The sequence below is a fragment of the Amblyomma americanum genome, chromosome 5, assembly GCF_052857255.1.
Source record: "Amblyomma americanum isolate KBUSLIRL-KWMA chromosome 5, ASM5285725v1, whole genome shotgun sequence".
Lineage (NCBI taxonomy): Eukaryota > Metazoa > Arthropoda > Arachnida > Ixodida > Ixodidae > Amblyomma > Amblyomma americanum.
In genome coordinates, this window is record NC_135501.1 from 122,264,741 (window position 1) to 122,280,096 (window position 15,356).

The following is a 15,356-nucleotide window of genomic DNA, read 5'->3' on the forward strand; positions in this document are numbered from 1 at the left end:
CGCCTTATTTGGCTCAAGTGCCGTGGCCCTCAGCCCCACCTATAGGAACCAAGTGTAGCCTCTTACATACCTAATGCATAGTGCATGTTGGTAGCATTTCTCATAAGCTCATGCCGAACACAACCAACGGAGGAGACACTGAGGACAAGAGAAACAAGTGTCCCGAATTTGCCACACGGAGCGAGCTACCGGGAGCAGCTTTTCCGGGAAGCAGACAAAGTGATGATGTCGATGATTACAATGGTTATTAATGTCAATAAATATCATGAAGACAACAGTACTGCTGGATCATGATGACGTGTATTGATAGATGAGTACTTGTGCAAAGTGGCTCAGAATGTGATTTCGTAGCGCAAGCTTTTAGTGCCAATTCTCTCGTTTCGTGGCATGTAGAAGTATCCTAATATCAAGACATATGAAATAATTTAAAAAGTGGCAATACTGTTAGAGGCGCGACAGGCGACTTCAGGTTCAATATAAAGGCAAGCTTTAACTGCACATCGTCTAATGTTATCGACATGCTTCGATGCTCCTCTTGTCCGAAACAATATATCGAGTAAACCGGGCAATCAATGAGCACCAGACTAAATGGTCATCGAGCTGAGAGCAAGGAGCCTACAGAAGACAAAGGCAGAACAATTTATTCATCATCATCATCATCAGCTTGACTACACCCACTGCAGGGCAAAGGCATCTCCCACGTCTCTCCAATTAATCCTGCCCTTTGCCAGCCGCATCCACCCTTTGCCTGCAAAAATTTTAAACTCATCCGCCCACCTAACCTTCTGCCGACTACTGCTACGCTTACTTTCTCTTCGAATCCAATCCGTTACCCTTAAGGACCGAGCGGTTATCTTGCCTTAGAATTACATGCCGTCCAAACCCAATTCTTCCTCTTGATTTCGACTAGGATGTCATTAACCCGCGTTGTGTTCCCTTACCCACTCTGCCCGCTTCCAGTCTCTTAATGGTACATCTATAATTTTGCTTTCAATGGCTCGCCGCATTCTCCTTAACTTAAGCTGAATCCTTTTCGTTAGCATCCATGTTTCTGCCTTGTAGGTGACTACCGGTAAGATACAGCTGTTGTGCACTTTTTTCTTGAGGGATATTGGTAAATTGCCATTCATATTCATGATCTGGGAGAACCTGCCATATATATGCGCTCCAGCCCATTCTTATTCTTCTAGTAATTTCCCTCTCATGATCACGATCAGCTGTCATTACCTGCCCTAAGTACACTTTACCACTTCTAGCACCTAGTTGCCTATTGTGAACTCCTGTTTCCTTGCTAGACTGTCGACATTGCTTTGGTTTTCTGCATGTTAATTTTTAGACCCAGCGTTCTGCTCTGCCTGTCTAACTCATTGATCATGATTTGCAGTTCACCTCCTGAGTGACTCAACAAGACAATGAATGTCATCAGAGAACCGTAGATCATATAGGTATTCTCCATTAACTCTTATTCCCCACTGTTCCCTACTCAGGCTTCATAATACCTCCAGTAAACAGGAGGCGAATACCAATGGCGAGATGTGCCTCCTTGCCTGACACCTTTTGTTATTGGATTTTATTGCTCACTTTATGCAGGACTATAGCAGCTATGCAGTTGCTATATATATCTTCCAGTATTCTGACATAAGGCTCTTCTACACACTGATTGTGGAACGCCTGTATGACTGCTGAAGTTTTCACTGAGTCGAATGCTTTCTCGTAATCAATGAAGGCTACATAGAGGTTGGTTATATTGTGCCCATTTCTCTATCAACTTATTGTTAGTGTGAATATGATCTATTGTGGAATATCTTTTACGAAAGGCTGCCTGACCATTTGGTTGATTAAAGACTAAGTTTGTCCTGACTCTATTACCGATTACCTTAGTAAATACCTTGTAGGCAATGGATAGTAAGCTGATCGGTCTATAACTTTTCAAGTCCTGGGCGTCTCCATTCTTGTGAATTAAGATAATGTGTATTCTTCCAAGCTACTGGTACGGTCGAGGTCATAACACATTGCGTATACAGGGTGGCTAGTTTTTCTAACACGATATCCCCTCCGTCCTTCAATTGATCAGCTGTTACCCGCTACTCCCCAGCTGGTTTTCTCCTTTCCATTGCTCCTAAGGCTTTCTGTATTTCCTCTTTCACTAGTGGCAGTTGACGCATTGCTATGCGCTACTCTCTCATTAATGTTCTGATTACCCTGACTGCTGTACAGATTTGTGTAGAACTCTTCGGCTAGTTTGACTATCTTATCCATATTGCCAATTGCATTCCCCTCCTTGTCTCTTAGCGCATACACTTGGTTTTTACCTATGCCTAGTTTCCTCTTCACTGCTTTTAGGCTACCTCCGTGTTTTAGAGCATGCTTATTCCCTCCATATTAAACTTTCTTATGTCGGCTGCCTTCCTTTTATTTATTAACTTCTATATCTCTGCCAGTTCTATTCGTCGGCAGGGTTAGACACCCTTATGCTTTGGCATTTTTAATCAGATGTTTCGCCACCTGAGAAAACTTGCCGGTATCCTGCTGAACCGTGCTACCACCTACTTCAACTGCGCACTCCGTAATGATAGCTGTCAGATTATCGTTCATTGCATGAACATCAAGACCGTCTTTCTGAGTTGAAGCCAAATATACCAAGCCACCTGATGGCACCTGAAGCCACCTGACGCAGCCAGACACACAGCCTCAATCCCGCACTATCTCTCCACGCTCCACACCACAGGATTCCTTTCTCCTGAGCTGTCCTTTTCCTTTCTACAGTTTTGCAGGTCAGGTGGTTAATCGACTTGAGCAGCCATCACGCCTCGACAAGATTAACCCTCCCCATCCTAACGCCATTCCAACTTCATACCTTCTTCCCCACCTTTCCCACGGCGAAACCTCAAAGAAGTGCTGTCAAAGATTCCACACAAGCCTGGCACTTAATTGGCACTGGCGTTAAATTGATCGAAGGGAAAAATACACGTTTGAAGTAATTTACTCTGGGTACAGCGGTCAGCATTTCAGCAACACCTCCACATGCATACCGCATCCGAGGCAGAATACACGTTTTCAGCCGAACACTAGCGAAGGCAGATTAGAAGCCTCGTCTTCTGGCATTCTCTATGTGGATGAAGCACTGCTCAAGAAATTCACGCAGACAGTGGTGCGAGTTCTCAATGTAGCTATCAGTGCGGAACTCTAGAGGGCCATATATAATATACTGCAAAACATGGCGTCTGCCATTTGACTTCCAGTCCTTCGCTTTCGAGTACATTTTTGTCAAGATGGACCCTTAGTATCGCGTGCAAACGAAACGAAAATTTGTTCATTCAAAGTAGCTCGTAAGGGCAAGAGTCTGCTTTTCCGATTTAGTATGCAGCATTTTAAATTAACCACCCCGACTCGCCGAGAGGGTGCAATATAACCAATGCGCGCTGTTTGTTCCTATGCTTGGCGCAGCTCTGTTTGCCAGTTTCATGCATTCGGTGTTTCAAAGCAATCAAATATTGAATACAATGCTGAAAAAAACACCAATTTCTTCTCGAGTGAATGACAGGTGTTTGATCCAGTGTCCTTGTATTGCGGTCTCTTACCAGATGTCTAGTGTTTTCAGTGGCTAGGTGCGAAATAAGGGGAGGCAAGGGGACCACGACACGTTTCTGCTTAGTCATCAGCATATTGTGTGCTGTTTGTGCGAACGAGCGTGCCTAGGTTTTTCTTTCTTACATTCGCCTTCAGACGGAGCTTAAAGGCCTTTTTGCCCTTTTGTTCATGTAAACTGAACTCCACACCAACAGAATCATGGAAGAGGTACTTCATTATGTTTGCAGTTGTGTTGTGGGTTGTGCTGCCTCCAATTCTAGACAACATCTTGCACTGTTACAAGAAAATATAATTAGCTTCCATACATATGCTTGCACTCCTTAAATTTCCTTACCAAATGTTTGCTTGCATGGTCAGAATTAGCTAGACGGTGCTCAAGCTCATCTACTTGAGCCATCTGAAGAAGCGGCAAATTGGGTTCATCACAGTGCTCTTCAGCCGTAACTTGTTGCTGTTTGAGCAGGGTAAGTATAAGGTCATTCTGACGTTTCACAAATTCGATCTCTCTGAGCACTGCACGTGTAGAAGCTGAAACAGAAAAGAAGTCTGAAATATCAGCCCTTAATCACTATCATACAAAATGCACTGATAAAGGTTCTGAAATTGATCTAAGCAGAATTTTTGAAAAAACTTCAAAAAGGAAAATTTGTCTATCACCATGAAATAGTATGCTCCTTTCCTTGCCAGGAGAGGGGCATCCTCCCACTGAAGTTCCAGAGCATTGTGAACTTTATATACAACATGTACATATTGGAGTCACGGTGAAAATAAAGTTAAAAAGGGTATTAATTGTTCTTAGGTACAGCTCTGTTGAAACTCAACTCTGCAAGTAGTAGTCCACTACCGTAACCATTTCATGGTAAGCACTGAAATGAAGAACAGCGCGTACTGAAGTGGTGGCCATGATGCTATAGTGTACACTTCTTATTTTTCACTGCACCAAACTTTGTATTATACCTTCTTATTGCTGAACACAATCATATAATGAAACACATCAGGCTAGAAGACTCATACCATGTATATTTTATGACATGTTTGGGAGGCCTACATTTTTTGGTGCAAATGATCTAATTATGTCATTTTAAACGTGAACAGTAATAACATTCACCTGCTTTTGACTGCAACTAAATTTCTAGAGCAACCTTTGGCTGTTTTAACTAGCTGGAAGCTTCCATGGCAAATTAATGAATTCAGCTTATAGGGGAATAATTCCTCTGCACACTTTGTTACAAATATGGGCTTATAGCTGCACCAAATGACAAAACATTGTGTGCAAAGTCTGTTCCCAATGAACACATATTAACTTAGTTACCTGCCATTACTGTTATATTATGTGCCCAGTGAATTATAGAGACCGCATTTTGAGTAGATATATATTTCCTTACATCTTTAACAAAACAATGTTGGAGGAAACAAGGAAGAGACTCACATGATATCTCTTTCTTGATTAAAGCCACCAGGCTATCAGAACGGCCTGTAATATTAAAAACATTTTCACTTTCCATTACTACATTACCGACTTTCAGTGAAATTAGTGATGATCCACACATACATGCAAAAAATAGGTTAGTCACTTACCACGGTGATGCTGATATGACATGGTGTCTACCATTAATGGCGCTACAAGAAATAAAAATTTAATAAAAACATCTTCACTTTAAATTACATCATTCACATAACCTGCGTGAACAAATGGAACTTAAAATGACTTACAGATGCAGTTCGATATGTTGTGAACTTCACAAAGTTAATTTCTATCATGCAACTATTCAATAAATTTCAGACTGAACTGAAGCATACCTTGATCATGTGGACTGCTGTAAAAGCTCCCTGGCAGTTCTGAAAAAGAGATAATACATGCAACTACACATTTAAATGAGAAAGACACAGGTACTAAAGGACAGCATCAACTGGCCATATGAACTGATAATTCAATTTTTTGCTTCAAGGATTAAGGCTAAACATTTTCAAATGGATACCTTGCGAACTGAAAATGTCTGCTGAAATGTCAGGAATGTCTGGAATGCAAAATGAATTATGGTTAAAGAAGGTATGCATATATGACATAGCATTCAGTTGTCTAACAGGCTGTACGAGAGTAAATGCACTATATACCTGGGCAGTGTAACTGAGCTGCAGGTACTGAGTGTTGGCAGCCTATCAAAGAGAATTAAATCAACAAAGGCATCTCATTTACGGTGGCCTGTCATAAATTATATGTTCCACACATGCTAAATATATGCACACATAACACTAAGTGCTTACCGTGTGAGCTGGGCTGAGTTGTGGGTCGGGAATCTGTTTTCCAAAGAGTAAGAGAGAATCAGTGCGGCTTACAGTATACACCCAGGTCTGCACACATTGGATTGATGAGACCAACTGCTTACCTAGGCCACGTGAGTGAATCCCTGGAATGCAGAGTTGGCGCTCTCCTAAAAGGGATGTAATGAACGAAACAAGAAGCACGGGATTACCTGCTAGCTTCAAAAGACATTCAGGTGTGCTAAACATGTGAAGGTAAAAAAAAGATAATGTTTCTAGGTGCATACCCTGGGATCTCAATTCACCTGTTGATGGAGTGTCTGCTCGGGAAAAAAAAGAATGACATGACCGTGTATCCAGCTTTGGAGTTGCCTGAGCTGATGGAGTACACTGCTTACCTGAGCTGCATGAAAGGTATGTCGGATTGGAGAGTCGATGGCCTCCTGTGAATAAGAAAAACAAATTATAAGCACGAAAAACTGCCTTCCTATGTCTGCAGATATGGATGCTTGTATTAAGCATTCCTGAACATATACTACATGACAGCCATAACAAAACATCATGAAAGTGCATTTACAATTCCCTTTCTTAAAACATAGCTAGCGCATTGCCATAAAGTTCACGGATAGGTGCTAAACATGGCAAACTGCACCCACTGTACTCATCAAGTGCTGTGTTTAACTGTCCTGCAACAAAATTTTACACTTGAGTAGTGCATTTACTTTTATGGTCACCAGCACTATACCAAAAAAAAATTTAAGTGATTATAAGTCCATGCCCTGTGAGATGAAAGTACATGCTGGTAGTGAACCTGATTAATAAAATAAACAATAAAATCAGTGCGAGTACTGCCATAGCTTGCACATGGTTGCGCACTAGGCTTGGTTCAGGAAACCCATAGGTTACATAGGCAGTGCGACAGGGATGCTGAAGCAGATGGGCTGCAGCTTTCTGCAGAGAGCAAGGGCCAAACACAGAAAACTAGCATGCACTAGTTGCAAAAAAAAAATCAGACATAAGTTAACACATACAAATTTCAGCACTTCTAGGTATGTACCAGCAGATGTGTTCTGGTAGAATATATCTGCTGGTTGTGGACCTTCCTGAGCAAAAAGAAGCTCAATGTGGCTAATGGCATGCACTGAGCTCTGCATCTGGTTGGGTTGAAAAGACTGCTTACCCGAGTGTTGTGAATCTGATGCTGGGGTGGAGAGTGGGCTGCTTCCTGCCAGAGAAAAGATGAACAAAAACTAAGTCGCAGTGCTCACACATGGTTGTCGACATTTACCAAATGTGTTCAAGTAAAGAAAGGTTCAACATGTACATACGCTGTGAGCTGGATGCACACGCCAATGGTGAATCTGGTACAGCAAAACAAAGGAGATTAGTACAGGTGACAACTAAACTGCATACCAGGGTTGGCCAAGGAAACTGAAAGCTTACCTGAACAGCGTAACTGGGATGCTGAAGAAGAGAGGGGGCGGTCTCCTACAGGTTCCAATTGAATAGCAGCAAAAAGCAAACACCTCCTATTAGTTGTCTACACATGGCATACTGTTTATAATGAATGAATGTGTAATCATGCAACTCGCCCGCCTAGCTATTGCAGTAAGCAGCTAGCACACCATGCTGGTCTCATGTCTGGTGTGACCATATGAACAAAGACAAAAGAGCAAAAATTAGGGCACATGATAGCTAGGAACTAAACTTGGGTTGCACGCCATGGGATTGCAATATCAAATGAACAGAAGAAAAAGTTTACATTACTGAAAATTAGTCATTTACTGAGCTTATATCTAATTATGCAACCTGAACTCAAATGATTGGTTTATATTTATGATAAAATTACACTTGAAGGGCTTAAAACAAGGAACAATAAATAAATGAAGCAATACAATTGTGACTGGTACTGAACATTTATGAGTTCCAGCAGTTCAGCTTTTCATATAACAATCTGTCAGGTGAAAATAAATCTATTTTGTCCATGACAAACATTCTGAGACAGAAATTTACTGCAACCAACCTCTGGTGGCATCATCTGTGCCTCTCGGACAGCTGAAAAATAAATACGTTAGCCACTGCCACACACCATGAATACTACTGCTACCTTTGGCTGCTACCTTTGGCTGCGCTTTCTTTGAAGAATATGTTCAGTTGCAATTGAAACACCCTGTACATGCTGCTATATAAGGATGAGACAGTTCAGTATTAATAATTAGACCACACAGCAGCAAGCCGAGCAACTCAATTGAGAGAACTGGCCTGACTCGCTTTGGGACGTACGTTAGTTTAGCTCCATAATGAAAACAAAAAAAAATTCACAGCAGCAGACATGAGAGTGAAAGGGTAGTGGTGTTAGCAGAGGTGTGCTTTCACTTGAGACAGTCGTGTGCCACAGATGGTTAATGCCAAGCCACTTGGAAAATTGAGTGCCTCACTTAATTACCAACGATTAACATCTTGTACAGCTGGAATATAAGACTGGAATTTCAGGTTAATTCAGTGCAGACAACTGACATCTTGAGTACCTAAGGGAATTGGTCATGGCTTTACATGAATCCGTGGCAGTACGCCGAAATAGTAACTGCCAGCTAGATGGCTGTTATGCCTTTTTTCAATTACTTCAGCATTTGCACGTTTTCTTGGAGTGTTCTTGAGTGAGATGTCGTAAAGAAGTCTTTTGAAAACGTCTTGTGAAAACACGTCTTCGATACGTTTTGATTAAGCTCAAGCTAAGTGAAGATGTGTGTAGCTGTTTCGAGACGTTTTTAAGAGGTTGTGTGTTTCGTGGGAAAAGCCGTGTTGAATGTATTTGACGCTTAAACCGATACAGCGACAGCGACCAGGCTGCCGAGCCTGCCGAGGTGAAGACATGCTCCAATGCAATACACGATTGAGGGAGCACAGCAACCGCAAAGCAGGAAACTGGAACGGTCCGCTTCCGAGTCGACATTGCATGCCGACAGCTAGGCAAGCGCCCAGATCGCAGCTTTGTCTTGCGAAAGTTCGCGTGCATAGATTTTGAACAATCGTGAGTTTGAGGATAGCGTGAGCCAAACGGCCTGCGCTCAGCTGTAGTCCCACGTGAGCAAAGTACGGTGCCACTGCATTTGGAATGACAAGCTGATGCAGCGACCGGAGTCTCGCGAGACAGGTTTTGACTCGTGCAATTGGCCGGTGCGCTGGCTGCATCACAACTGCCGGCGCGCCAACCTAGTCGCACGTGCTGAAGCCCAAGCGAGAGCCCTGCCCCTGGCAGAGCTCAACTTTTACGCACACACCATGTTAAAACACATTGGGAGGATTTCAAAGAGCCTTTAGAGACAATCGTGACTGTGAGAAAAAGCAAGGGCTTCATGGTTGCAGCAGCAAAGCAGTGGCGAGATTTATACCCCTGTATTTTGGGCACTTCCAACGGCCGTTAACGCAAACGGCAGTTGAACGCCGTAACGGCCGTGGGAACGGAATGGGGGTGGCTGCGCTCACACGGCACTTTCCATGTTCGGTCGGTTCCTTTCCGTTTCGACGATTTATCACGTGACTCTTGAACTTTTTACCTCGCCAACTCGAAAAAAATTTTGTTTCTATAATTATTTTTTAATGAGGGAGTAAATTACTGCGCTACATGCTCTATAGGGTATTTTTTTAACTATTTGCAAGAGTTGTTTGCAAAACTAGCGGAGAAGCTCATTTAGCCGATCCAATCTGATCCATGGCGCTGCAAAATGGCTGCGTTTGTTGTGGTACAGTGGCTAGTTGTGGTTTCAATGTGGTGAAGCGTCCCATTTCACGTTCCATCGCGTGTGCTAACCACAGCACCACTGTGCATTTCCTTTTTTCTTTCGTACCGCGAGTGACCGTCTGCGCAATTCAGCAGGTGCAGTGTTGAACATGGTACGACTTTGCGACGCGCACACGAGAACAGCCGTGGAATGGCGCTTAGCCGGCCGCTTTATGAATGCGACCGTGATCGCCCACCCGATTCGCTTCTTCTGGTTGCGCACTACGAGGCCTTGTCTGCAAAAAGGGCTAAACTGCAAGCTGTGCGCATTCAGAAAGCGTCAATAAAGAAGAAGCGGAAGGCGGCCGAAAGGTGATGTCGCAGCCTCGCTACACTCGCTGTTGTGATGTCTGCCAGGCAAAGGAGTGTGTGGACGCTTTCCAGACCCCGTCTTGGTACGACACCACCGTTCCAACGTTGTCGGATGAAGATTTCAAGGCCAACTTTCGCGTGACCCGTTCCACATTTGCGTACATCGTGAGCTCGTGTTCCTCACTAACACGGGAGGATACGAACATGCGAGCTTGCATACCCCTGCACCAGCGCGTCGCCCTCTCGCTCTACAGACTCGCCACATCGGCAGAGGAAAGGACTGTGGCGCATCTTTTCGGCGTGAGTCGGCCATCCGTGAACCTGATCTTCCGAGAGTTTTGTGACGTTGTCGTAGATGTTCCCGAGCCACAAGTTGTGCGCTTTCCGTCACTTAACAATGTTAGAGATCATGTGCGACAGTTCGAAGCCTGCACAGGCTTTCCGCAGGGCTTTGGCGCGCTGGACGGTTGCCATATAAAAGTCTCGCCACCCAAAGAAAATGCGCAGGACTATTACAACTATAAGGGCTGGTATAGCATAATTTTGCTTGCTATTGTAGACCACAACTACAAGTTAAAGTATATTAATGTAGGGTCTCCAGGGCGCAATCATGATGCAGCAGTGTACAGAGGCTCGGTACTACCGGACGTAGTCGGAACTGATGTCTTCACTCTACCAAGCCAAATTATTGACCAGGCCTTTCCTTTGAAGCGTCACTTGATGAAGCCTTTCCCTCATATGAGTGCAAGCAACCCAACAGTGCAAACGTTCAATTACACACTCTCAAAAGCGAGGCGTGTTGTTGAGAATGCTTTTTGGAGATTGAAGGCTAGATTCAGGGTTTTGAAGGGAATCGAGTGTCAAATCGAAAATGTCAACAGCATTGTGCGAGCTTGTTGCATCCTTCACAATGTATGCGAGCACATGCGTGATCAGTGCGACACACAGTGGAGTGCTGAAGCAGCAGCCGGGCAGCTTCCGCAGCCTGTTTGTGTAAGCAACGCAGTGAGCTCGTCAGGTGAAAGTGTCCGACGAGCTTTGGCCAAGCACATCTTTTCATTGAAGCCATGACTACTTCGAAAAGCTTTGTTTTAGGCATGCAATTGTGAAAGACTGGACATGTCTGTGGCAATTTCTGGACCACGTTTGCTCATGGGGCTTTATTCACCGCTGTTGGAGGAGTCAGGCGGACGCTCATGCCGGACTTCAAAGTACTGGCGAATTATGCCTACCATCTCCCGGTTTATGTTATTAGCCTCCTCCTGGAGACAGACTGTTTTCTTTGACAACTTGTATTCCTTTTTAGCCATCTTTTTGGCATGGTTTTCCTGGCTTTCTAGTAGCAGCACTACTTTATCGATTGCTGATGTTGGCTGTCGCCTTTTGCGCGCACGACCTTGCTCGGCTGAGGCAGCAGGTGTCGATGCCTCACTGGTCGACGCCTCGACGTTTCCGGCGTCTGGGCTGCTCGGCGCTTCTGATGGCGGTCCAGAAGCAATTATCTCGGCATCCTCTGGCAGCTGTTCCACCATGTCCAGCTTAAGAAAAGAAGAACAACGGAACATTACCGAATGTTGCTCGAAGTGATCATTACTGCGTTGCATGATGAATGGAAGTGGTACACATAACATGCAGAAACATTTCAATATACCAGAATTTTACACAATAGTTGCCGTTCTCTCTAAAAGTTTTGGTACACCCTAAAGCACGCGGCCTACCCTGGTACCCTTTTGTAACATGACCAGCCTTACCTATCTCGCACTATTTTCATAACTCCAAGAAAAGTAACAAGTATTGTGGCATCCAGTGTGTCGAAAATGTTAAGCAATGATTTCGACGCTACACTGAATGTGACGCTTATTAAAGTTATCTGTGCATTTTCAGTACTCTGGCACACAATAATGCCTCATGTTCATGTCATGTGCTTTAGTAAAATTAAATTCTCTAAACTTTGCTGCCACCTGTCTCCGGCGACGAACCCGGCCGGCAAAAAAACAATTTCGGTTTGTCAGTCCATTTCTCAGGTTTGCATACAACCAAAATAAACAAATGTTGCACCTGAAAGCTCTCCTGTACCAGGCTTCTGTCATTTATAGGCAGGTTTCCGAGGAACATGTGAAGCCGTCTGTAGTATGGGCACTGACTTGCAGCAGACCCAGTGCCAGCAGTGCTTGCCTTTCTGAAATAAAAACAAAGTGCAGCTAAGAGTCACTTTATGCCGTAAGAGATGAACACGATTTTTTGCTGCACAAGTACAAACTGCCAAGAACAATCAACCTCCTTGTGCTGAAAGTTAAAACTGCAGGCAAAGTGGTAAACAACAAGGAGAAAGCTGTTGAATTACGATGGGAGTTCAATAGGCTTCGAATGAAATCAGCTGATAGTCAAGATACAAGTTATTAGACTATAGACAATGTCAAGACACAAGTTTGGGAGAGATTCTTGATTAGGGTATGCATTCAGCGCTTTCTGTTCTATTGAAGACGTAAAGTTCAATCACTTCGGCTGATGCCATATGCACGACATAGTGTGCTTTTTCCTGCATTGCTATATGCACAACTTCGTCAGACAACATTTCAAGTTTTTTAGCACGCTGTGTTGGCAGCGACTTGATAGGTACCACCCCACACCTGCGTCTGAAAATAGTGTGTAACTATAATAAATTGAGTGGCTGCGTTGTAAAGGTGGGTTCTTGATCAGTACAATAGTGTTTTATGTTCGAAAACTGCCTAAAGCGTACCACTCCACTCCGACTAAAAAAAAATTATGCATGGAATTAATTGTATTAGTATAGTGTTATTGTTTTGCGGCTAATAGAATTTGCAAATGAAACAAGAAACCAGTATTTTTTGAATTTAATGCGGACACTACTGCTTTCATAGTAAGACTTTAGCGATTGTTAGCTGTACTGCATCGCAAGCTACAGGAAAGCTACTGCACATGTAAAGATCTTATTTTGAGTAGCTGATCGAACAGACTTCTCGGTGCAAATGCTTTCTGTCAGGCTATGCCGGCTACGCCTAGATTACGACAAACGGCTACATATCACAACCAATTGTACGGCGCCAAGATGTCAGCGCTATTCCCGCATCACTGCATGAGCGTTACAATGAGCCCGAAGTGTCGAGAAAGTCACGTTCGAGCGCATGTCAAGCAAAATTCGGCGTCGCCTATGGCATTGAAACACACGTCGGGCACTGCGGGGCACCAGATTTCATTGAACATGCCTGACAAGGCGCTATGTCGACTTAAAAATCACCTTGTGAGCCTGGGCCAAGTTTTCCATCTTCTGCTTCACCTGTTTCGCTGTGACGCACACAGCGTGCCCTCATTCTTCGCTTGCGAGCTGGTTGAAGAGCGCTGTCATCCTCGCGTACACGGGCGCATTGTGTTTCTGCGCTTGCAATTCGCGGAGGTTATGCTGCCACAAGTTAATGAGTAAATGCGTCAGTGATGCTGTCCAGGAAAAGCGTTCTTGCGCCGTCGCGCTCGCCTGCAGCGGGGACACGTTGCTGCTGGGGGCTGCCATCTTGCCTATTTCACGACTACATGGACGGAAACGGCGGCGGAACGGAGACCGGCGAGCTCCGTTGATGTCAATCGCCGTTGGATTTCCAACGACGCTCGCGCTGCCGTGTAACTCCGCCTAACGGCTGTTAAGGCCAACGGCCGTTTTCCTTAACGGCCGTTAAAGTGCCCGTATAACAGGGGTATTAGAAGCTAGCACGATGGAAGTAAACACACGACGCTCGCTGCTACGATGGCGTCCGTGGCGGCAAGGGAATGGCGCATGAGCGCTCATCCTATTCCTTTTAACCCACCTCCATCGCACGCCACATCTACAATACAGTTTACAGACCACCTCAGGTGACACAAAGCAAGACATGCAGCCTGTATCCAGCTGCAGAGAATGTTTTTTCACTCAATTGTCCAAATAAAACGAACTAATCGATGCAGCAAGAAATCCACCCATGGAGGAAGGAAAGAAAAGAGGAGAGGCAGTTATGTCACATTTTTTAAAGCCCCCCCCCCCCCCCCTACTTGGCCGGCGTCTCAACGCGCTTGCAAATGCGCAGCAAGCATTGCATGCGATGCCGCTGCGCCCAGCGTTACTATTAGCTGCGCCAGCAGCCAAATACTCCCTGTAGTCCTTGCGAAAGCGTGACTTCCAGCACATTTTCTGGCACGCAGCTCGGATAGCGAGGGCCTCTCCCGAGTTTTTTGTCCTCCATGAATCCACCACTCTTCATTCGGCAGCCATCTTGCGAAGTGCATCTCCGCAGTGTACTAGTTATACGAATAATTTAGTGCTATGCTTCATTTTACTACACTGTAGGCTTTAATATAGACTGAAGTTCTTCAGGTATTCAGGTGCATTATTCGTTGCTTATTTTTTACTATAAATGCACGTGACTAGACGATGGCAGTCACAAACAGAAAATGTTTTTTGCTTCATCACGTTTTTTATTTCCAGTAACAGATTTTTCTGCGTGGCAACAATAAATTTCCTCAAAAACACCTGTAATTTTGCACACTTTTTTTACAGTGTATGATTTGCGTGAATCGGACACACCGAGGGTCGCAGTCCCATCAAAGCCACCACGATGGCTTGGTGCTTATGGTGCTTGGCTGCTGACCTGAAAAATTGTTTTCAGTTCCAGGTGTGATGATCGCATTTCAGTGTACACATCTTCACAAACTTGCAATATCTATGCATTTGGCTGTGGGTGGGCTGCTGTGGCCACACACACCCTGTCTCCTGAAAAGCTCTTTGCCACATGCCCCACCATGGTCAATTGAAGACTGCCTTCAGGCATGGGCACTTGGCTAGAGACTTTTCCCGAGTTGTCTAAAGTTATGATGTGTCACATGCTTGAGTGCTTCCTTAAGGGAGGAGGTGGGGATCAGGGCTAACTTCTTTGTTCTTTGACCTAGAGCAATGAAATTTGGTAGCCACACTCAAAAGTGTCTTAAATAAAGAAATATAGAGTTTAATTATGATACCTTGAATAATTTTGAAGTTACAAAATTTTACATGTGTTCCGCTTGGGGAAAACCTAGCACTGTAACTAATCATGCCAGGGAGCTGCCTTCAGTTTTAATCTGCTCAAAAAAGCCCTACAGGATACAACAGCTCGAAAAAAGTTTTTAAATCTTTTTTTACACAGAACACATCATGTTCACCTTCACTGTGCCAGAAATTGTCATTCACAAATTAGATGTAGAAAAAAACTAAGCCCTCAACGAGATATTGAAGACTATCATACCCTCAAGCACACTTCAGGGAATAAATAAAAACAATCAGGATCAAAATTGGTTGAGGCATTTTCACGTTACATTCTGCACAGACAAAGCAGAGTGCCCAAAACAGAGTTTTGGGAAAACGTCTCTCAAAGTTTTCGGAGCAGTT

General features: G+C 44.2%; 2 protein-coding genes across 5 annotated transcripts in view; one reads left to right on the forward strand and one right to left on the reverse strand.

The window, feature by feature from the left end:
* Positions 1–15,356, forward strand: part of LOC144132655 (uncharacterized) — a 197,001-nt gene that overhangs the window by 128,706 nt on the left and 52,939 nt on the right. The gene's annotated exons all lie outside the window — the stretch shown is intronic.
* On the reverse strand, positions 11,107–13,930 carry LOC144132652 (uncharacterized). Of its 2 annotated transcripts, XM_077665224.1 has the most exons (3): positions 13,206–13,930; positions 12,005–12,125; positions 11,107–11,484 (listed from the first exon to the last, which is right to left on the reverse strand). In XM_077665224.1, exons 2-3 carry the CDS (start codon positions 12,059–12,061, stop codon positions 11,107–11,109), a joined length of 435 nt encoding a protein of 144 aa, XP_077521350.1. In that variant the 5' UTR covers positions 12,062–12,125; positions 13,206–13,930. The 2 variants fall into 2 exon arrangements, with proteins under 2 accessions (XP_077521350.1, XP_077521351.1); XM_077665225.1 differs by lacking the exon at positions 13,206–13,930 and having other exon boundaries at positions 12,005–12,558.

Bases quoted from the DNA above. Each gene is read 5' to 3' on its own strand.
- LOC144132652 (XM_077665224.1), bottom strand. From the start codon at position 12,061: ATGTTCCTCGGAAACCTGCCTATAAATGACAGAAGCCTGGTACAGGAG. The intron at 11,485-12,004 runs GTGCAACATTTG...TCTTTTCTTAAG, and splicing joins TGGTACAGGAGAGCTTTCAG to CTGGACATGGTGGAACAGCT.